Source organism: Nelusetta ayraudi, unplaced genomic scaffold (genome assembly GCF_046127955.1).
Source record: "Nelusetta ayraudi isolate G7.1 ecotype Tasmania unplaced genomic scaffold, CSIRO-AGI_Nayr_v1 ptg000009l, whole genome shotgun sequence".
NCBI lineage: Eukaryota > Metazoa > Chordata > Actinopteri > Tetraodontiformes > Monacanthidae > Nelusetta > Nelusetta ayraudi.
In genome coordinates, this window is record NW_027466059.1 from 306,460 (window position 1) to 329,107 (window position 22,648).

Genomic DNA, 22,648 nt, shown 5'->3' on the forward strand with positions numbered 1-22,648 from the left:
TGCCGGCCTTTGTCAGCCCTCACGAGAGGCCTTGTGTCCAATCAGTGGTCTTGCAAGTGACTGTTGTAGAAACTTCTTTAGAAACCCACTGCTGACAATGCAGCTCGCCGATACACAGCCGTTTTAATGTTGTGGCAGTAGTTCCTTACTTTTTAGTTTGCAGGCTCGACTTCTTAATCACTGCGAAGCCTGAGGGCAGGGACATTCAGAAATGCAGAATCCCAGACGCCCAGGCTGCAACGCCACTGTCAGCGACTCTGCAATTTATTCATCGTATTCAGAGAATTCACTGGGCAGATGATTAATGGGGGAAAGTATGCGAGCGCATAGCCAAATAGGAACATGCAGCGAGGTGGCTGCGCCACAGCTGTTTTCCTTATGTCACCCAAATCTTTTATTCATTTCTTGGTTTGGCCTGAAAAAAAAAGAGAGTTTCTTCTCCCGCAGAGGAACTCTTACAGGCGTGAGCGATTTTCTCTTGCGTTTAGCACAGATAAGATCTGAGAGACAACTGACCGATATCAACAGGTCACTCGCTTGTCATATAAATAACGGCCTTTGAAATATTATCAAATGTGTGGCTGCTCCTGATGCTCCGTCTGGACAAGTCCATACATGACGCATTGCCTTTTGCTCCACATTTACAAGAAGGTACCATATGTGGGTCACATCATGGGACATTGACCATCAGGTCAATAAATGTAGGTGAAGCTGCATGTCATGGTCACGATCTGATAAGCCAATCTCAGCCTGTTAACAGCTCAGCCTTTATCGAATGCAACAGCCAAAGCAAGTTTACACCGAGACATTCAGAACGGAGCAAATCTGATCTGCAAGACTGCCTCCAAAACCCATGCATGTGCTTATGTCTGCAGCAGTTAGTTGATCAAGTCTTGCGTAACTTGTTTTGTTTTTGGGTTTGTTTTTTTTTTTTTCAGTCGTGTGCCTCCTCCCAGGTGAACCACGCGCACCCAAGCAAAGGAACGAAGCAAAGCCACGAGTCAGAGCGAGTGTGCAGGTCAGGTGTCCGCTTACGTAAGAAGCAACAGGCTCGTCTGAGGGCTGCCAATTATTCACAGCTGCTTTAATTGGCGGAAGGGAAAACACAGACCCAGACGGGTCGCCTCAGCCCGCAGTAAAACGAGAATTCTGTACAGTGCGTGCCTGCGTTGTTGTCCGAGCGCAGCGACACACGTGCGAGCCTCGGTTTTTACGCGACATTTTTACAAGAGCAGGTTTGCTCTTCTCACAGGTGCGCCCCCGCAGAGTAATCGTGTTCCCACAGTTAACTGCAGGACCAGCCCATTAATGCTGCACCAACAACCAAATGTTCCCAGGTGTGACTTCGTTACGTCATCTCAGGCGCCGTGTGACGGTGATTACGGGGCTGCAGAAGAACACGAACCCAACAGGTTTGCCATCATTCTTGTCTTTCCCAACAATAAGTGCATGACATAACATTTTGGAAAAGGTTAAACACGTCTTAACTAAACAGTACAAAAACACACGACGTCACATTCTAAGTAAGAGCGAAACACCAGAATGACCGCCTTGACATAAAACGGGGCGATCAAATTAACTTCTTAAATTAGCGCGAGGTACTTCGGAAAAAACAAACAGAAAAACCAACTCAGTCTCGGGACAAACTCCCACAGTTCCTTCGTCTTTGCCATGTTTTTCAAATTCTCTTACTTCCAATGTGCATTTTGTGCATCCGTTGAAACTGCAGTACAGTCCAGTAACAAGTGCAAAAAAAAAAAAGTGCAAGTGCGCAGCTATTTGCTGTCCGTCAGCGACTCTTCAAAGAAGGCCAGGTTCTGGTCCCCCAGCAGTGGGGTGCGCTCCCCGAGGACGGCCACCGTGAAGTTGGGCCGCCTCCAGGCGTAAACCATGCTGTTCAGGAAGCCCTGCAGCGACACCGTGGCTGCCTGAAATAAACCACAAGCGACAATAAAAACCCAGGGCTCGTCCACGGAGGCTCTGGTGACAGTTTCCGATCCACGCGTCTGATCTGAACTGTCAGAAAGCAGCAGCAGGTTTAGTGAGTCTCAGGGCGTCAGGTGTTCGGCCCAAAGGAAAGTTAACTCAAGCTAATGGAACGTACCGCATTCACGACGCAAACACACATCCTGGCAATTGAAAGCTAGAGGCGATTCGTCGCCCGGTTTGGATAATTTGGACTCTTGCCGACAGTTGGATCACGCAACACGTTGCATTGTTCTTGGGTTTGTTTGATTTGATTTTTACATTTGAGTAAATGGCCCCTATCGCCTATAGGCTTCCATTGTACTGGCTTCAGACGGAGCTGCTTTCCGAGCGTGAGGTCGAAAAAGCCACCAGAGAATCTGCATCGCGTCGACGTACATTTGACAGAAGCTCACCTGTATGACGTAGAGGGGAAACAGGCTGTGCAATGTGATTTGCTCGATTTGGGACAGTAGAATGAGGAGTATGACTGCAGCGGGAAGAAACACAAACAGCCAGTTGACGTGAGATCGACGTGACTGACACTTACATTTTGCCTTTAAAATGTAAGTGTGCGTGCGTGTGCGTGTGCGTGTGCGTGTGCGTGTGCGTGTGTGTGTGTGCGTGTGTGTGTGTGTACCTGGTACCCAGCAGAATAAGATGACGATCATCATGTTTCTCGCCGTCTGCAACGTGGATTTGACTTTCCTCCCCGAGCGCCCGTCTCCCTCCACAGGGAACAGCCACCACTGCTGCCGCTGTTTGTACCATTTACCGATCTGATTGTAGATGGCCTGAAACGCAGCGTGACATGTAGGTTTCAGACTCCCCTTTTCGAACAGCTTTGTTTGACGTAAAAAAAAAACAAAAAAACAAGACAATCCAAAAAAAAAAATCCTCTTAAAATAACTGTGACTTACAGAGCAGAAACAAATCACTGTCAAGACGGTGACGATGAGAATCACTCGCACAAATACACTGCGATTGCGTTCCTGCAACGATGGAAACAGCAAAAAAAAAGTACAATGAAATGCAAAAATGCAACGGCTTGCTTGACAGCGGGTTGTCCCGGAATTATACAACAAATGCAGAACAGCTGTGGGGGGGGGCAGGTGTTGCCAGTCATGTTCGATTACTCACAGAGACGTCGCAGGAGTTGCCTGACACGTGCAAGAACAGTACACAGCTGAGGGAGGGAAAGCAGGAGGCCGTAAACACAGTGAAACAAGTTGGGCTGTGCGACCCGTCCGAACGCAGTCAGGTTAATGATGAAGCCGACATGCTCACCTGGTGCAGTAGGTGCTGCTGCTGTTGCTAACGTTCCACATCCTCGACGATTGAAGGGTGTCAATAGGTGGGCTGCGTTTGGCAACGACAGAGGCATATGGCAAATATAAAGCGATAGGGACCAACCTGTGGTAGCAGGAGGGTGAAATGTGGATTAGAGTGATGGGAAGGCTGGGCTCGAGTGCAGCACATAGGAATAGTGTGTGTGTGGGGGGGGGGAGACCTACCAGGCCATGGCGTATAACAACAGGTTGAGTTTTTTCTGTCTAGATCCACTCTGTAAATCCAAGAGTATACAGAATTAGTTCTGGCTCCATTTAAACTCGTTGCTTTTTTGTTTGTTTTTTCAAACCTCCCCGCCAGCACACGGCTCACCCAGTCGTTCCTCTCCTCCGTGGGCCTCGTTCTCCACCCCTGGATGATGCACTTTGACTTCCATGCGTACACCAAAACCAGCAGCGAGGAAATTAAATAGAACGTCTGAAACGGGACAGACAAACACTTGCATGTTTCCCCGAGATAAAGACACTTGAATGACTTCGGCAGCGGGCTCGATACACGGCACAACACCGTGTGGCCGCGTGATAATGCCAGGCGTGCCGTGAAAAATTATCCAATTTCACTTCATGGGTCTCAAAATAACAACAACGCTCCGTTGTCAAGTGACTTTCCTCCCTCAATTCCTCCCAGGATATCAGCTTTGTGGGCATCTAAACAGGCCCATGTTTCACACGGAGTGATTATAAATAAATGAAGAGACTATATTGTCATTTTTCATAGTGTGCCCATGGGATGTTATCAATGTAAAAAAAAAAAAATGTGTCGTGGATCAAAAAAAGGTTGAAAAACCCTCCATAAGGTAAGAATGTTGAAACTATCCTAACTGGATTCAGTTAGAACCCTCGAGGAGCCAGAAAAACTCAACTCAAAACTCACCTCCAAACATTACTGGTAGAGCAGCTGTTAAAACACATGTACTCAAAATGATTTCCTACAGGAACGTTAATATTGTGCCAGGCATTAATTCAGAGCAAGCACAAATTTATCACAATTTGCCTCAGAGTTTATCAGGTTTTCCCTCTCCTCTCTCACATTCCTGTGAGGAAACCTCACACGCGTATTCCTTCCTTCAATACATTTTGAGAATAAAAGGATGAATACCTTTCCTATCGGCATTATGAAAGTAAAAAGCCACATTCTATACCAAGCATGTGAGTATTCTGTCCTTTGTGCGCCACCTGTTAAGTCAACATGCCCGAGCGCTCTTTTTTTTTTTTTTTCTGAGCCACATCTTTACGGTGAAATGTGACAATAACTCAGAAGGCTTTAAATGTATCTGGCAGTCCAAAAGTGGGGGAAGGAAACCGGGAAAAGAAAGACGATAGATGTGTCACATTTTATCCAATCAGCAGTAAGCTTACCAGTGCCAGAGGCAGGCCGAGTGGACAGAAGGCTACGCTCTTTTGAGCGTCGTATTTGCTCAAAAAGGTCGTTACCATCAGCGTCGCAGCGGCCAAGAGGTCTGCCAGGGCGAGCTGCACCAAGACGTGCACCTGGAAAAACAAGCAAGCGCATTTCTACATCTGTCCGTGAAGCATCATGACGCCAACATTTTCAAAGAACACAATAAGCAATGCAATACTTTGAGAACTGGCGGCAAACTGCTGAGGCCCATTGGTAAAACAGATGGCCATAAAATGTTATCCAACCTATTCTACTGAGGCTGTGGTTTAATTAGGTGACGCCAAACTTCGAGTAGCACATTTTTACGTGAGGGGGAAGAAATGTTAGGAACGCCTCTCGGTGTGAAAAGCAGGCCTGCAGAATGCTGCTCATAGCAGCAGAACCAATGTTTGCCTCAGTGGTGACCAAAGACTTTGCATGAGAGAGAGTGAGGGTTACAAAAGACGGGACGGCCAAGGCACAGTCACATATACTGTATGTATGTTGTGTGCTGCTAGCTTGAAGTATAACACATACCAACAGACACCAATGCATGACACACGACTTACCTGTTCACTGAGGCGTTTCCACCTGACGACAGAGACCACCAGGACGGAGAAACTCCCGATAAAACTGCAAGTTAATGAATGAAGTGTTCATGGTTAAGTGAGAAAAAAAAAGAAAAAAAAAGCTGTAGTTAAATAACAGCAATGAGGTGTTGCTGTTTTAGATTTTTAACATGTGGGAGGTGGTAGAGTTAAGAGAACCTTTAGTGTTAGCTGGCCAGACTGAGGTGTGATACTAACACATTGAAATCAGTCAATCGCTCACTTGGAATTATCAACTCAGCGAGAATCTCCTAGATGTCCAACGTCATGGAAATTATAGTTTTATAACTTGATCAGTCACAAGCAACAGGGGAAAACCAAAACATACAGGGAGCCACAGACGACAGGTCCACTGGGAGAAACTAGCAAATATGTGTCGTGGAGTCAAATCCCACTCGTTGTAAAATCTAAATCTAAAGTTGGAAATCTGCAGGTGGCCTTGGGATGCACTGACTCATTGTTTTGTCCGGGAAAGTTGAGCAGTAAACAACGGTGCCAGTTGAATGAAATATTACTTTTAAGTGCAAATGCAACCTGACAGCGAGTGTTTTTAATCAGAGTAAAGTGCATGCTTAAAAAGAGGCATGGGCGTTTTTACCTGGGAGTGAGAAACACGAAATATACGTTTTCAAGAACATCAATCTGGAAAAATGACAGGAGGAAAAAAAAAAAATTAAATATCAGTATTAATCCTCATTAATGTGTCTTTGAAAAGTACAGTACAATAACAAAAGAAGAGTTAAGCCTACCTGAGCTCCACTGAAAGCGGAATTATCCTCCATGATAATTATCCAAAACTAGGAGCCTGTTGATATGAAACCAAGCTCTCTGTCCGGGCAATCTTAAACATGTCTTTATACCACTGTGTTCTCTCATGAAGGCACACCTACTATATGTGTGACACCTGGTCACCTGGTCGCTCTTCTGACTCCGCCCAGCAGCATAATAACACCTGTGGAGTCATGACGGGCCCGCCATTCGCAGGACGTCCGTGATGAGAACCTCAGTGAAACAGAGACATCTAGCGGTGAAAGCAGGAACTTCACGTCGACTGTTTTAGGTTAATTCCTTTCCGTTTTAATCCCCTGTGGAGGGTGTTTACTGCTGTGTGCAAACTGTGGCACATAACGTGAAGTGTATAATACCAATAACAACAGAAAACATGAATATAAATAAGAATGTGAATAAATTAGGGTAAACTGTGGTGCAAAAATGTGCGAAGAAGTCACAAGTTCAATAAACTGGCATCTTCACTCACATGGATGGATGGATGGATAGATGGATGGATGGATTACTTGCAGAATTGAATCTGCTGTCCTTCAAGGCCACTTTGAGGCCTTCTTGTTTTTGTCCATTGCAGCACATAATCAATTTTCTATCATCGTAATCAGTTTTTGGCAAGATGCTCCTGATTTTGCACGTTCGTTGGTCTCCTTTGCCCCTTTGGATAGTAAAACACTGACATATTCATTAGTCTATTCTGGGCCTGCTTCCATCCTATCTTTTAACCTCATCTCACAGAAGACTTACACTTACGACCTTTGCTCCCAGGGCAGGGGCTTTCCTTATTTCTGTGTCAGATCAGAACTGAGCTGGGAGGAGAGGCCCTCAGTCTGCTGCTCACTTTGCATGACATGAGCTGCGGAGCGACTTAATGCTGACTGAGCAAGTCTCACAATTTTCAGACACTCCTAAATGATTTGGAGGCTGCTAATGTATTTAGTCAGTCCTTGGTTTAGGAGACCACTTTGACTGACTTCTAATACTGTCTCTTCATTTTACTGTGTCATCGGGTGTATTCGGTTTTTGTACTGTGTACTGTATTGCACTGTCATTTGTTTGTACGGCTGCTTTGTTGATTCGCTGTCACTTGCTCTGCTGCCTATGCTGACCCAGTCATTTGTGGATCTCAGCTAAGCTTATTTTTGTTTTGTATTCTTATTTGTACTTAAAAAATTGGCAGGAGGAAGCCTGACTTGTGGTGCATGAGATGGTTGATTCAATTTTCAAGTTTAACTCCTCAGAGACGACACCAAATAAAAAGGGAAACTGAAAGGAGAACAAAAATTCTCCACTAAAATTTGCAACGAAAAAATCATACTAATTATGCTACACTTGTTCTTTTAAGTTCGGCAAAAGCGGTCAAGCCAGCAAACACTCGCTTTGTTACATCGGAATTTTCTGAAAATTATTGTGGAGCATCCTGGGGAGGTGTACTAGCAGTCTGAAGTGGAATCATGGAGTGAAAAGTAGAAAATTTCCAGAAATATTCAGCTGAAATCCCGTCCAGTAAAACCATAATATAGCAATTTTTCAATGAGCTTTACTTTGAAATACTACATCAGAATTTTCTGAAAATTAAGCCTAGAATTAAACTAGAAGCCTGCATTGGAATCGTGGAGAGAAAACTCAGAATTTCTCAGAAATTTTAATCCAACCACAAAGGGTACATTTTTGGATGGACTTTATTTTGAAACACTACATCAGAATTCACTTAAATTGGGGAGGAGGGGGCTTTCTTCTGTGGTGTACTACAAGGCAGACATGGAAGAATTAACTGATAACAAAGAATTTTCTTAAAATATTAATCTGAAACTAAGTACAGAGAAAAGCGATTCTATTTAGTTTCCCCAGTGTGCTCCGCGATTACCGTAATACCTGGTGTACACGTAGCCGAATGCTTTTGCCGAACTGTTGGTTGGCCTGAGGGCCTGACCGCAGTGAGAAAACGTTCGTCCAGTCGACAACGTGATGACGTGACATTGCTATCACAATCCAACGCATTCGCGCTTTGGACGCTTCCCCCCCCCCCGGAGAAAAGAGGAGGAGAAGAAGAAGAAAGTGATGACGTCGACCGTTCCACGTTGGCCCGGACGTGGCAGTGGGCCGTCGTAGTTGAGCCTCTCTAGTCACAAGAAAACAAAGGTGTGTGACAAGTAACGGTCCTCTTTTTTGGGACATTCGGGTTTATATTCAGTTAGATATGGGGCTCACTCTCTCTTCAGTCTTCGGCCAGCTGTTTGGCAAGAAGCAGATGAGGATTTTGATGGGTAAGTGACGGGGGAAAGGGCGAGCGGCGTCAAAACTTGAAGCGGGGTGCTAGCGCGGCTAACAGTCCGCTAGCCAGGCGAGCTAAGTGTCGGTGAGGAGGTTTTGCTAGTGTTTAGTGTCGGCTTCGTGTTGTGTGTTTGTCGGGAGAGCAGGAGAGTTGTAGAAACCTGAAACATATGTTGTTGTCGAAAGAAAGAAAAATAATAAAATAATAATTACTCCTCACGGCACCAAGAGTTGGCACCGGAAAACAACTTTTTGCTCCGCCGCAATTACGTAAGACGTTTCAGACGTCATGATAAATTCAAAAATATGTTGTTTGTTTTTTTCTCCCCCTCTTTAAAAGTGATTCTTTAGAGTGCTTGAGTTGTGAGCGTTGCCTCAGACATCTTTTTATTGGGTAACCGACTCTCTGACGTTTTAAGGGCGTGATTGCGTGAAGTTATTAAGTAATACGTGGATATATTTTTTCATTATTTTGGTCATAACGAAAGCACTTCACGTCATTATTTCTGGTTGCTAACCTATCTGGTAGCTCATCCAGTGATTCAGAGCTCTATTGAAACTTACAACAACCAAGTCCTTTTGGAGTATATTCAATCGCAGTCACTTCTCCCTCCCTAGTTGGCTTGGACGCTGCTGGAAAAACCACTATCTTGTACAAGCTGAAGCTTGGAGAAATTGTCACCACCATCCCAACTATTGGTAAGAAATGCACCAACAAATCCGCTGTGGGTTTGCACCTGTAGTGTCTGCATGGCACATATGATATGAGCGATGACTGTTATGAAAGGCCTGCACTTATTTCCTTCCTTTTTGTTCTTCAGGTTTCAACGTCGAGACGGTAGAATATAAAAACATTAGTTTCACTGTATGGGACGTGGGTGGCCAGGACAAGATCAGACCTCTGTGGAGGCACTACTTCCAGAACACACAGGTACAGGAAAAAGAAATGCATCTATTGCTGTTGTAGAGATTTATCATTAAAATGCTTTCTAGCCATATGCACTGGCCAGTATTTATTAATGTAGACTTGAAGCTGTCCCTGCAGATGCAGAACAAGGTTTAGAAGAAGAAAGCACACTATGTTGCATGATAAACCCTAGTTCGTCTTTGGTCTATCTTTGCACTTTATTTTGATAGTATTTGTCATGTTTTTGTACCTTGACCAAAATTAACCACTCATTTATTCATTCAAAATACGCACCTACACATTTATTAATTTCTCCTTTTTTCCCCCCCTCCTCAAGGGCCTCATCTTTGTAGTGGACAGCAACGACAGAGAAAGAGTTACAGAGGCTGCTGACGAGCTTTCAAAGATGGTAGGTATTTATTCCCCATTACCCGCCTCCACGCGACTACTCTGCGATGAGCTGCGGTGATTTTGTCGCTGCAGTGGCATTGTCATGATATGCGCAATTGCCCCCCTCTAAATTTCTGCTCTGTCAAAACGCGGCGCTGTTCGGCCTGAACAAATGACGCGATTGTTCCTCTCTTTTCAAAACGTGAGACGATGCTCCTCGGCAGAGTTGCATTATTCCGTCGCTCCCCAGCTGAGAGCTTTTTGCAAGCTGTAGCCCGCTTGAGATGTCACATTTCCTTCCTCTGGTGTGCGTATGTGTTGCTGTGCGTGTGAAGTGTGTAGTGTTGCCTCAAAAGGATTCGACTGCATAAAAAGTGTCATTGTGGACGCATAATGAAATCTAGTGCTTCCAGCCTCATAACAAAGACACTAAGCAGTTTAAATTTGAGCATTTTCTTTTTTGTGCTTTTACTTTGTAAATTATTGAAAATGATTGTGTTTTTCCCACAACTCTTACTGATGTTTGTTTCTTCACATCTATTGACTGACTGCCCCTTTAAACTAATACTTTTTGCTGCGAACACGTGCAATGTGCTCTTTGTAGAATTTGATCCGCCGCGGCAAAGGGCATCCCTATTTAAGATTAGATAAGATGGACTTTTTTCCCTCACATTATTACATTAGCCACAAAACAGTGCACTGAAAGCAACTGTGAAAATGGTGCTGTGTTTTTGTTTTGTTGTTGTTGTTGTTGTTGTTGTTTTTATCTTAATAGACTTCTAGAGAATCAAATTCTGTGGCTTCCCATCAGAAGTTTACAAAGAGAAATGTACAGGAAACAAATCAAGAGTTGCATCGTCTCACTTGGATACAATGTACTTGCATGTCTCAACATTATGCACAATACAATGGCGTTCCTATATTGGCGTCGCTATAAATGACACACGACAATGGGGCTTTGAGGGAGGAACAAAGCCCCATTTACACAAACTTAGGAGGGCCTTGGGGTTTCTACTGATGCCTGAAAAAGTCGTCAATGCATATGTAGACTTGTATATATATATATATATATTTTTTTTATATTTAGGTATATTTAGACAGACTTGTATATATTTTATATTTAGGTATTTTTAGGTATATGTGCACATTTAACAAATGCTTGCATATCTACATATATATATATATATATATATATATATATATATACTATGTCGATCCTTATTTTACTCCTCCACGGAGTTGCACACTGTTCATAGTTTATAGTTTATTTATATTTCCGGTTGCACATCGTTTACTTGTTTACCCTTACTTTTACTTATTCTGTAGTTTGTTTTTGTTTTTTTTAACCTACATAGTGGGATAGAGAAAAACCAGAGTCAAATTCCTTGTTTGGCACGGACAAACTTGGTCAATAAAGCTGATTCTGATTCTGTCAACATCATGACAACCTACCTGTCTCAACACCGCCACCATGTGACGGTACAGTGGACTAGGAGTTAGTGGTGTTGGAAGAACGGGTGTGAAATGTCCACGTTTCTTCACACTCATCAGCGTTCTGGCTGCACAGCTTTTCACAACTGGAGCTTTTTGAGGCTCTCGGCAGGAACCCTGATGCACACTGCAGTCATCGAGCCTGAAGTCGGCGTTCACACAGAGCAACACATCAGCACTCTTGCAATCGGTTCGGCATAGGGGTGTTAACAATTAATCGATTGTTGATTAATTATCCATTGAGATCTTAATCGATTAAATTAGATTAGTCGAAGTTGTTTAATTGAACATTTGTTGCATGGGTAGTTAATATTAGAACCGTGTAGTGGCAGGAAAGAACAATTCACCTGTAGACACTGTGATGGTCATAATACACCTAGAACAAGTTACTTTTAAACGACCTTATAAAAAGAAAAGTTGAAATGTGGCCCATTAGAAGTCAACTTAAAGTCAGAGGATAAATGTTGAGGCAGATTCTACTGTTCTCTAATGTAAAAATGGGTCACATTGGACCCTCAACATTATTTAAGGGTCAAATAATGTGTTCCTCACACATTTTTCATTGTGAAATTTAGGCTCTCAGGGAAAAATCGCCGCTTATTGATTAATCGTTAATCGATCGATAAGGGTCAATCGACAATTTGTGTCCGTAGTTCGGCACTCTCATCAGGTCCCTGATTTCTTCATCTGTTTCTTCCCCCGCCGTAGTTGATGGAGGATGAGTTGAAAGGCGCCGTTTTGCTGGTGTTCGCCAACAAGCAGGACCTTCCCAACGCCCTCTCAGTCGGAGAGCTCACAGAGAAACTCAGCCTCAACCAGTATCGCAACAAACCTGTAAGTACTTCTCAGGAAAAAAAATACATTCCCAATTATACAGCGTGATTTGAAAATCCCTGAGGGCGTAAAAAAAAAAAAAAAAAAAAAAAAGTTGCGGCCGCATTCTTAAACACGCGGCGCGTGATGCTGTGATCCCGCAGTGGCACGTCCAGTCCACCTGCGCCACGCAGGGCGACGGGCTGTACGAGGGACTCGACTGGCTTTCCAAAGAGTTGTCCAAGTGAAGAGCGGCGGGGACGAGCGGATGAGACCGAGAGACACTTAGCACCGCAGGAAAGGGAAGGAGAGAAGACGCGAGACATCGAGTCCGACATCATGGCGCTGCGGCGCTGGAAGGACGAGGCTGGTGGACAGTTTCATCACCTTTGGAAAGTTCTGTCATATCAACTTGTTTTTGTTTGTTTTTTTTGTATTATGTACTTTAAGCATTTTATCTCCTGACTCGCTCCTTCTTTTTTAATCCCTTGGTCTCCAGAACTGAAACTTTGCAGTAGGTTGTAAATACACAGAGTCGCAATTTGAGCAAATAGACGACTGGAAGATTTTTTTTCTGTCATAGATGCTTGGTTTTGTTTTGTTTTTCTCAGCTCAGTACTTCCTCAGCTCAGCATTTGCTTGTAATGAACCACTTTGACAATTGATGGATGCTGACGGTGGAGCCCCAGTGGCCTCGAGGACACGATGGCTGTGGTTGCCGCCACGACCCCCCCCCCCCCCCCCCCCTCCCTCAGTGGGTATTTGACTCCCTTCAGTTTTCACTGCTAACACCCTGATGCCATGCTAGCTGTAAAATGTGGGGAGGGATGTGTGTGAGACTTGGTGGCGTCACACTTGATGGATCCAAAAAGTAAACCATGTGCCTTCTGCTCCCGCTTTACCCTCCCTCCCTCTGCTTTTCCGCTGCACCGTTTCTGTGTCATCTCTCCTCCTTAAGCGACGCTTAAAACACAGTGACAAAAAATGACTCCTGCTTTTGTGTTGCCATGTGTACCGAGGAACAATGGAGCTTCACCAGTGTGACTGTTGATGGCTTTTTTTATGCAACTTAACATCTGATTTAGCAGGATATTAATCTGGTTGCTTGTGTGGGGGACCCCCCCACCCCCACCCCACCCCACCCCCCCCACCCTTCACTCCTACCATTTTTATGACCAAATCTTTGGAAAATTGATAAATAAAATCTTCAATTCCTCTATTCTTTTATTGGGATATCTTTTACTTGAGCACTGGGATAGAAAAAGCCTCTTCAGTGGGTCTCCTCTGTTATTGGCTACAGTCACCATGAGGTGAGAAACACCAAAGCAGCGTCTCGAGTCTGTCATTCTAAACTTTGCAATGTCTTTGTGGGATTGTAATCACGAGGACCTTATTGAAAGCATAGTGTCGGTATATTTTTTTCTATGCCGAACGCGGCTCGCACAACCACTAACGCAACCAAAATGGAAAAATCAGCAACGCTTTGGCACGAGGGAGGTGGTGGCAACTCTCGTGCTAACAGGTTGTTAGCACGACAACAGGTTGTAGCAACTCTATGCCTTGAAAGTGAAACGATAGAAATGAAGAGCAGACTGACGCCACAGTGTTGCAAGAGAGTTTTATTCAAGGAAAGTGATGCCAACCACGGTTCAGTGCCGATGCTGTCTGAGGGAGACATACTGTGTTGTATTCTTAATGTTTGTACCCCCTTCTGAGACAAAAAAAAAAAAATCCTATCCTATCCCATATCCTGTCAAAGGTTTATGTATACATTCCAAATTGTGCCTATGGCTGCTGGAGATGCCTCTCTTCAAGCTTTTGCCCTTTTCCACCCATAAAAACTCTGAATAAAGTTGGTGTTACAAACAAATATAGTATTTGACCCTTTGTTGAGGACATGAATTTGAAGCATTGATTAATCTAAATCTTTACAAAATGTTCAAAATCAGCTCACTTTTAGATCTGGTCTTCAGAGTTCTAACAACACTGCTCATTATAACCCCTAAAATGAGCTTCAAGTAAAACAAGGAGGCCAGCTGGAGGCTGGAATTGAGATCATTTCATACAAAGTCTCTTTGCCGTGCACTTGGCAATGGAATCCCGACAGGAGTTGGCGGTAGTTGAAGGCAGAAAGGAAAACCAAGAAGATTTTTCAAACGTGTGAGCGAGAGTTGAAGTCTGCTTAACAAATTTGCAGCCCACATATTCTCTGGTGTGTCGCAACTGCTGAAGAATCACGCCTGAAGCTGCTGCTGAGGTTCCTGTGCGCGCTCCCAAAGTGAAGGTACGAGCATCATAATTGGCTTGCTTTAATGTTTGAACAGCTGCTGTAATGCATTTATGGCTGATAATCAGGCTTAGTGAAGCTGGGTCAGCGCAGTGCGAGTGTCCGTGTGTGTCTGTGTGTGTGTGTGTGTGAGAATATCTCTCTGTCCCTCACTGTGTGGTTCATCAGCACTGAGGGGCGCATGTCTATTAACTATTTTGAATCACTCTTTGGAACTCTCGCCCTCCCGGATGCGCTGAATGGGATTTTTGGCAACGTAATCAAGAAGGTAAAACTTTTAACTCACAGCATTTAATAGACGCATGAAATGTAAACTATGATAGTTATTCAAAATATAATCTAATTTTACTATATTTATGTCTATACTATATCTGTGATACGTTTGTACGAAAGGGAACTGCACTTCGCTTTTTTTTAGCTTGATTAAACATTTAAATGTTGAAGAATCTCTTAGTTGATTACAGCTAAATATAGCGATAATAGTAAGGTGCAAGTCAGCATTTTGTTTTAATGCTACTGTGAATTTAAAAAATATATATATATATATGGCCCCATTTTGACTGATCAAGAGCGTGCATGGGGAATCATTTTATATATTTTTAAATCTCTGAGTTGGAGGTAAAGTACACTCGAAACAAGCTACGTGTCAGCAGAGAGAAATTTCCTGCGATCTCTTGCGCAGAATGATGCCGACCTTCAGCTTGCACATGCCAGTGCCCCGACCCTCTTACACTCAGGCCAGGGAGAACCTGGTGAGGGCCATCCCATCCAAGCTGCTCTGTCTGCTGGCCTGCGGGGGGAGGGACTGCCGATATGAAGGACCAGAGTGCTGGAAGGCCAATCAGCAGGCCATCCGAGGCCTTTTCTCCTCCTGGTGAGACTCAGCCTTCGGTGTCGCAACTGCTGTCTTCTTAGTTTATGCCGTAGATATTGTTTTCGTATGTATCTGTAAAGCTGACTCGAAGCAATAGAATAACAATATTCTTCATGTTTTTCTACAGGGTCACCGATGACATCGTCGCCATGGCCCGACCGTCCAATCACCTAATCGAGAAGTACGACATCGTCGAACAGTTTCAGAGGTAACTGCCGTTCATGAATCTGTTTGCGTGGCCGTCCTGTGTGCACTTCATAGGTGCACGAATCATAAGCAGCGGCACGATTATAAGCCTTATTAAGTCGTGTGTCAACAAGAGGGGGACCTTGTCTGGCAACTCCCTGCGCATACACAGCTTCATGCTGAAATTTGTGAATATATCTCGATATACATTTGAATGTTTAAATATGAAAAACTGAACTCATGAACACAGCCTTTTCCCCCAATTATTTTTTGTCAGGTTGAACATCCGATCAGTAATCAACATGCAGCTTCCAGGAGAACACGGCCACTGTGGACCGACCCTTGACCCCACCAGTGGCTTCACATACTCCCCGCAGGTCTTCATGGACAATGGCAGTAAGACCTACAGATCTACATCATATACGACATTATTGATGTCATGCGATGTCATATATATATATATATATATATATATATATATATATATGCTGAAAACTAATTTAAACATAAACTACTTACTGACTACTGAGAAAGACTGAACACAAATGACTCACAAAAAAAATCCTATTCTGCAAATACAGATAGATATAGATATATACATATATATATATATACATGTACATAAATAGATATAGATATATACATATATAGATATATAAACATCGGTATATAACAGTGTTATATACCGATGTTTACCTTTTTTGCGCTCAGAAGACTTGATGACACTTCATAAAACACAACCTGTGGTTATTTGTTTGTTTTTAATACTCTTGTTTTCAACAAGCTAGTTATTATGCTGCCACCGCAATGAGTTTGGATGTTTGGCACTGACTCAGCTTATTTTTTTCAGTCTACTTTTACAACTTTGGCATGCCGGATTTCGGGGTGTCCTCCCTCGTCGGTATCATCGATGGCGTGAAGGTCCTGGCCTTTGCGGTGAGACAGGGACGGGTGGCCGTGCACTGCCACGCAGGCCTGGGCCGCACAGGTACTTGCCCACCCTCCTCCCCTGCTTTCCTCCCCTGCTTTCCTCCCCCACTCAGCGCCCCCTTCTGTCCACCCAGGTGTCCTGATCGCCTGCTACCTGATCTACACCCTGCGCGTCAGCCCGAGCGAGGCCGTGCACTACGTGCGCGTCAGGCGCCCTCGCTCCATCCAAACCCGCTCGCAGATCAGCCAGGTGTTCGACTTCGCCCGGCTGCTGGCCACGCAGCTGGTCCAGTACCCGGACCTGCGGCTGCGGCACGGAGCCCCGTTCAGCCTGCAGCACTACCTCAACAGGCAGGCGCTGCTGCTGCACGGCCAGGAGGCGCGAACCCTCCGGCATACACCCAAGGTGACAATGAAGCCGCCACAGCACATCCTGGGTGGTACCGCAGAACCACTGAGCTCCTCTTCCTCTTCCGCTTCCTCTTCCTCCTCCTCCTCCACCTCCTTCTGCACCTTCACTTTCTCCTCACCCCTCCCCTCCTCCTCCTACTTCTGCACTCCTTTCTTCTCACCGTCTACAACCTCCTCTTTCTCCACCTCCTCCTCCTTCTCCTCCTCCACCTCTTTCCCCTCCTCCTTCTGCACCTCTACCTCCTCATCCTTCTCTTTCTACACTCCTTTTCTTCTCCCCGTCCACATCCTCCTCCTTCTCCTCATCCTCCTCCTTCTCCACCTTCTCCCGCTCCTCCTCCTTTACCACCCCTCGTCCTCATCCTTCTCCTCCACTTCCACCTCTCCCTCATCTTCCTCCTCCTCCTCCTCCTTCATCAGGTGGTCTACCTCCTGTGTGTCCGTCTGTCCTGCCTGGCCCTGGGTCTCGCTGCTCCCCCAGAAGTCCTGGCGGAGCTGGAGAAGAGGTCAGCAATCAGGACCCTGAGTACGATGGTGAGGGAGACCCTGGTGTCCAACCACTACCTGCACCTACTGAGAGAAGACCACAAGGGCTCATGGGCAGGATCGGTGTCGTCTTGGGACGAGCCGCTTGTCTTCTCGGAGAGGAAGAGGGAGGTGCTGTCAGGAAAACGCAGCTACAGCGACTCCGATCTCTCCAAGATTGCAGTGCTGGAGGTTGGAATTTCAGTGTTTTTATTCCGGCACACATCTAAATACAGAGGGAAGCGAGTCTGATGGACTTTTCTCACGCTGTCTGTCTGGAAGGATGCAGAGTTGAGTCCACACTGGACCCCCTCCCTCGGAGGCGAACGGCACTGGTGCGTGCAGGATCTCATAGGAGCTGATCCGAAACCAGTCAGTCACATCGTGGCTGCACTTTCACCGGACCAAAAGAGAGAAGAGTTTCACACGTTTCACATCTCCGCGACCAACACGAAAACCACAGAGAGCCACGCAAAGAGGTCGAACACTGCGCTTAATGGACCTGTCAAATTCAAGAAATACTGCTCCAACGCTGAGGTCAGTGGAACCGCCAGTGAGAGATGTGGAAGTTCGTAGTCCAGTGTGTTAGTCCGTGCACTCACTTGTGCTCTCTGTCGCTCCAAGTTGTGCCGAAATTCAAGCCACCCCAGAGCGACCTCGGCTGCACGCGTTGTGGCCAAAGCCATGGGAGAGCAGGGCCCTGCGGGAGAGGCCGTCCTGCAAAAATCAGCTCTGCTTCAGGTGATGAACTTGATTTCATAAGAGGGTAAAAAAAAAAAAAAAAGAAGGTAAGGAGTCCAAAAGTTGTTTGAATTAACTCGAACTCCCCGGTTTTCAAACAGGAGGAGCTGAACAGCAGCGACTGCGGCTGGGCTCTGCTGGTCACCGAGTCGGACCCTCAAGTCCTCAGTTGTCTGCTGTGGACGTGGCTCGACAAGTTGAGGGTCAGTTGAGTTTGAGACAGGGCTGGGCAAACTTTTAGACTGGTGGGTCTCAGTGGGTTCAAATTGGGAGCAAATGGATGGAGCGTTGTGGTGACCCACCTCATGGGATACGTAGAAAACATGTGTTTTAATGTCAGTTGAAAATGGACAGAAGCATTACAACAAAACATGTGTCTTTGAAGCCCGCAGGGCCAATTGTACGTGTTTTCAATGATCATCTCTGGTACTGTATTTTACTGTGTTGATCTTCATCTCATCTGTACTGTAAATGAGGCTTGCCTCAGTGTATTAACCAGATTAAGTAAAGGTCACAAACAGTAGTTCTGTCTGTCTGACCCAGGAGCCCGTTCTAAGCGCCCAGGATGTGGAGAGGTTGAGTTGCAAAGTGAACCACAGGAAGCCTTTCAGCGTCCTCAAAAAGGTACGAATGTGCGCGCATGGACTATTAATCATACCTCTGAAACCTTTTTGTAACATTCTGGCTTTGAAAAAAAAAATATATATATATGTATATATATGTATGTTAATGTTTATCCTGACAGCCACAAAGACACACCATGTATTGCCTGCTAAGCTGCATTAGCACGGTGACCAGCCTGTGTCCACACAGAGAGGAGGCGGTGCTGCAGCGGCTCGTTCGGGCACTGACACGGGTAACGCAAACACTGGTGTTTTGGTGTTATTTATCCTGAAAAAAAAAAAAAAAAAAAAAAAAAAAAATCCCAAAACGACAAAAGTGTGCTGTAAAAATGAGGTCAATTGCCCCTTTTTTTTTCCTTTCCTTTTTTTTTTTTTTTTTACGTCTAAAAACCGCAGCGCCCCCTGGAAGAGATTGGAAGCCTGGCGGCTTTGGCGAAGGTCCTGAAGAGCAGTTTGACGGAAACCTCCCACAGCTGCACACACCTCACGCGGACCCGCAGCACCACCGCCACGCTTTGAGAAAATGCGTTGCTTTAAAAAAAAAAAAAAAAAAAAAAAAAAAAACGGACTGTGGAGAAAACAAGGTGACAGGGAGCGTGTCGCGCTCGTCGAAGCAGGACGCAACACGGTGAGTGTTTTTAGAGCAAGGATGACCTCCTTGGAATTGCTGTTGACGTTGCACGCAGCATTACTAAAATACGTATTTTATTTGAAGAATCAACATCATCTTGTTGCATCAAACAGACTTGGCTGATGAAACACATGTTTGTGAATATATTTCTCTAACACGTTTAGCTCATCACCCCTATTGGACAGTAACGCTGAAACGTAAAGTTTTGCACTGAAGCTTTAAAGAAGCAGATTTGTTTTGTTTGTTTGTTTGTTTGTTTGTTTTTGTTTTTTGGCTCAGTTAAAAGTTGCCTGAACAGAACTGAACACCGATTGTTATTTTGAATGGCACATGTTTTTTTTTCCACAATCACAGAACTTTTTGAAGTGAAATCTGATATACAGTTCTGATCATTTGTCTTTCAATTGCCTTTGCAAATTAATAACTTTTTAATCAAAGTTAAGGCCTTCTGACTGTTGGCTAAAGTTAAAGCTTTTTTTCTGTTCACCTTGGGTTAGGGTTAGCTATACAGATATCAGATCAGGTGTTGTTTTCTCACAGAGGGAAATAAATATATGGTTATGTGCTTAAATACATGTGAAGAAAAATATGTATTTAAAAAAAAGAAATGTTGAAATTTTAAGATGTCCCTGGGTAACCTAATTTACCAGAATTTCTTAGCGTTGTGAATAGTAGATTAAAAGCAAATTCTTACCCTTAAATGCAAGGGTGAGGTGTCCTAGATAAATAGTGTGTACGACACAGTAGCCTGTCAAATCCTCTCATTCCCAATAAAGAGCAAAAAACAAACAAACTGCAGTTTGACTTTGTGTGTAAGCATGTAGGAAATTCCTTGACTGTTCACATCGAAGCTTTCATAACACCAACATGCTTGTGCACCATGGCGACATTGTCATAGTGAGACTGAACAGCACTAAACACTGTGCACAGCTCGCAGGCAGAGGAGCACGAGGACAACAAAACTCAGCAGGATCAGTGTTGATCAAAGGTAAAATGATAGCAACTGGACTCATTCAAAAAAAATAAATCAATAGTTTTAAACTATGTATTTAAACGACTTGCAGCTACAAATGTGTGGACAGGGTTTGAAAGTTTAGAGAACAGACATGCTGAATTTGACCATGGTGTGAACTTTTATATATATATATAATAATCACAGCCCCTATTTTTGCCAATTCAACGTTGCCTTCTTTATCTTGCCACAATGTGTCAATAGTTTGAGCAGCATAAAAAAACAACTGAAGAAAAACATACAAGTTGCTGAATGAATTCATGCACGTCACTCAGGTGGTGAGTATTCAAAGGTAAGTTTCTCTATAATCTATCGTGTTTTTTTTTTAAAGCATACATTTCATTATTTTATATTTTATGTGCCTGCTATTTTTTATTGAAGCTTCATTTGAGCAGGTGAGTCATTAAACATAGAATAAGAACTCAGCCTAACATAAGCAGACAGGAAAGTAGTTATAAATTAATGGAATCTTCAATGGAGTGGTTCCCATTGCTGCTGCCTTTTGGCAAAAACAATGTAATGTGTCGGAATGCATTGTCTCCTGGAATATGCTGCAGCTGCAATCACTGCATAGGAAACCTGGCCTTCTAAGCTTTGTGTATGAATTTCTTCAAACAAACAAAAAGACTTCACTTTGATGTCAAACTGCCCAAGATCGTTTACTTAAAAGTCAGAAGAGATGTGGACTTTGATCTTTGGCTGTTTTTGACTTTAATCTAAGAAGAAAGTCAGAATTCTGACTTAACTTAGAACCCCCCAAAATTTCTGACTTTAGGTCAGAATTCTGAAGGAAAACAAGAATTTGGGGATTAAAGTCAGAATTCTGAAAAAGGAAGTGACAGAAGTGTTTTCTGCGTCCTCTCAGGAACATGGCTGCTGACCAAGGTTGGGTTGGAACATGGAGGCCCCATAAGCCAAGAGGTCCCATAGCTGCCCACTACACTAGCCCGGGCCCAAAGTACGCCCTTCCTGGACTCACAGGTAGTCAAAAATGTTTCACTATCATCATAATTATTATTATTATTATTGTTATTATCATTATTATTATTATTGACTGTATGATGTGGTTTGCTCAATAAAGGCACATCCAACCACGATCCCACCAAATATAAGGCACCAACATTCAGTTTTGGGACACGTCAGAGTCAGAGCACCTCTGACTGCTCTCCTGGGCCAATATACCACATTGCCTCCAACCTCACCCGAGTGGGCCAAGATGGCACACCTGCCTTCTCACTCCACGGCCGCCATAAAGAGCCAAAAATCGTTCAGACTCCTGGACCGGGTCAGTAGACGATCCTTAAATACGACAGTATCTTCACCGAAACCTTGACCAGTGAACTGGATAAAAAGAACACCACATCCCATGTTTGTCACTGGCCCGCCAAGTGTCTCGGTCCAATGTTGTGTTTTCTTGGCATTTCAGGGACATACTCTCCAAATCAATCGGAAAAGTGGATTTTCCGATCCGCCCCGGCTTTTTCTTTAACTGGGAGGAGCAAAGACCTCAAATCCAGCCAATCACCAGGTGACTTTTTCTGTTTAGTGTCATTTGCCGTGAAAAGACAATGAATATTTAATATTTCGAACCAAATACAATTAAGCAAATCGCTCATGACTCACGACTCATATTTCAGGTCCAGCTGCCTACTCTTTGCCCCCAATGCTGGCGCACAATATACTGGTCAAATCCACAGCTCCCTCTTTCTCAATGTATGGACGCATCAAAACAGGAAGCTTCCATGAAGGCATGAAAAAGGTACTTGTAAAATGGTTATTAGTTCATCATGTCGTTAATCATGGGTTTTGTGTTTTGCCATTATATGTTTGTTGTCTTTGTCTTTTCCAGGGTCCTGGCCCTGCGGCCTACAAAGTTGTGGACCAAACAATTTATTCGAAAAAGGCTCCGTCGTACAGCATGACAGGCCGAAACTTCCCGCCTGGTGAATCTACACAGAACCCAGGACCCGGTGCTCATTGTCCTGAAAAGGTGCGTATTTGAAAATTGGATCACAGAGGCATTTTATTTATTTATTTTAACTTTCTCTTTAACTTTTAACCAACTCTTAACTTTTCTTCTCTCTATTTTCTTGTCCATCCCCTCACCTCGTCTTCAGGTGACGATGACAAAGGGACAGGCTCCAAGTTTCACGTTTGGCCTACGTCACTCAGAACAAGTCTATCAAGCAACATAAATGTAGATTTCTTTTTAATCTATTTTATTCTTATAGTTATTCAAAAAGAATCACTTTTTCAACGGGGAAAATCACACATTTGCAAATAAAGCACAATCTAAAAAGTGTTCACGGATGATCCAAAATATTTCGAGGTCCTATTTTTATATATATGCAAACAGGTAAACATTCAGATTTTACATTCTTCTTTTTTTTTTTTTATCATATTGTATCATTGAACAGTATGTACAGTGAGTTTCAGGCAAATAAGAGTCGTAAAAAAAATTGGGGGG

At 44.0% G+C, this 22,648-nt stretch overlaps 4 protein-coding genes across 7 annotated transcripts; 3 read left to right on the forward strand and 1 right to left on the reverse strand.

Moving 5' to 3' along the window:
- Nucleotides 1–1,207: 1,207 nt before the first annotated feature.
- On the reverse strand, nucleotides 1,208–6,514 carry LOC142883870 (uncharacterized). Its single transcript, XM_076019169.1, has 12 exons — nucleotides 6,053–6,514; nucleotides 5,902–5,945; nucleotides 5,265–5,328; nucleotides 4,674–4,805; nucleotides 3,628–3,732; nucleotides 3,480–3,529; nucleotides 3,253–3,378; nucleotides 3,106–3,151; nucleotides 2,886–2,957; nucleotides 2,606–2,759; nucleotides 2,382–2,455; nucleotides 1,208–1,928 (listed from the first exon to the last, which is right to left on the reverse strand). Exons 1-12 carry the CDS (start codon nucleotides 6,083–6,085, stop codon nucleotides 1,776–1,778), a joined length of 1,053 nt encoding a protein of 350 aa, XP_075875284.1. The 5' UTR covers nucleotides 6,086–6,514; the 3' UTR covers nucleotides 1,208–1,775.
- A 1,639-nt stretch (nucleotides 6,515–8,153) lies between these two features.
- LOC142883872 (ADP-ribosylation factor 4-like) lies at nucleotides 8,154–13,180 on the forward strand. Its single transcript, XM_076019172.1, has 6 exons — nucleotides 8,154–8,353; nucleotides 8,979–9,059; nucleotides 9,182–9,291; nucleotides 9,605–9,676; nucleotides 11,857–11,982; nucleotides 12,126–13,180. Exons 1-6 carry the CDS (start codon nucleotides 8,287–8,289, stop codon nucleotides 12,207–12,209), a joined length of 540 nt encoding a protein of 179 aa, XP_075875287.1. The 5' UTR covers nucleotides 8,154–8,286; the 3' UTR covers nucleotides 12,210–13,180.
- Nucleotides 13,181–13,315: 135 nt separating this feature from the next.
- LOC142883868 (protein tyrosine phosphatase domain-containing protein 1) lies at nucleotides 13,316–19,121 on the forward strand. 3 transcript variants are annotated; one of them, XM_076019166.1, is made up of 13 exons: nucleotides 13,316–14,516; nucleotides 14,931–15,122; nucleotides 15,250–15,330; nucleotides 15,586–15,704; nucleotides 16,159–16,296; nucleotides 16,373–16,644; nucleotides 17,070–17,366; nucleotides 17,457–17,711; nucleotides 17,799–17,915; nucleotides 18,017–18,118; nucleotides 18,459–18,539; nucleotides 18,661–18,771; nucleotides 18,935–19,121. In XM_076019166.1, the coding sequence occupies exons 2-13, from the start codon at nucleotides 14,932–14,934 to the stop codon at nucleotides 19,055–19,057; spliced, it is 1,887 nt and encodes a 628-aa protein (XP_075875281.1). In that variant the 5' UTR covers nucleotides 13,316–14,516; nucleotide 14,931; the 3' UTR covers nucleotides 19,058–19,121. The 3 variants fall into 3 exon arrangements, with proteins under 3 accessions (XP_075875281.1, XP_075875279.1, XP_075875282.1); XM_076019164.1 differs by lacking the exon at nucleotides 13,316–14,516 and having other exon boundaries at nucleotides 14,863–15,122; XM_076019167.1 differs by lacking the exons at nucleotides 13,316–14,516; nucleotides 18,017–18,118 and having other exon boundaries at nucleotides 14,863–15,122.
- Nucleotides 19,122–20,015: 894 nt separating this feature from the next.
- Nucleotides 20,016–22,483, forward strand: cimap1b (ciliary microtubule associated protein 1B). Of its 2 annotated transcripts, XM_076019171.1 has the most exons (7): nucleotides 20,016–20,157; nucleotides 21,047–21,162; nucleotides 21,263–21,466; nucleotides 21,608–21,709; nucleotides 21,819–21,940; nucleotides 22,031–22,171; nucleotides 22,299–22,483. In XM_076019171.1, the coding sequence occupies exons 2-7, from the start codon at nucleotides 21,051–21,053 to the stop codon at nucleotides 22,374–22,376; spliced, it is 759 nt and encodes a 252-aa protein (XP_075875286.1). In that variant the 5' UTR covers nucleotides 20,016–20,157; nucleotides 21,047–21,050; the 3' UTR covers nucleotides 22,377–22,483. The 2 variants fall into 2 exon arrangements, with proteins under 2 accessions (XP_075875286.1, XP_075875285.1); XM_076019170.1 differs by lacking the exon at nucleotides 20,016–20,157 and having other exon boundaries at nucleotides 20,831–21,162.
- Nucleotides 22,484–22,648: the final 165 nt, after the last annotated feature.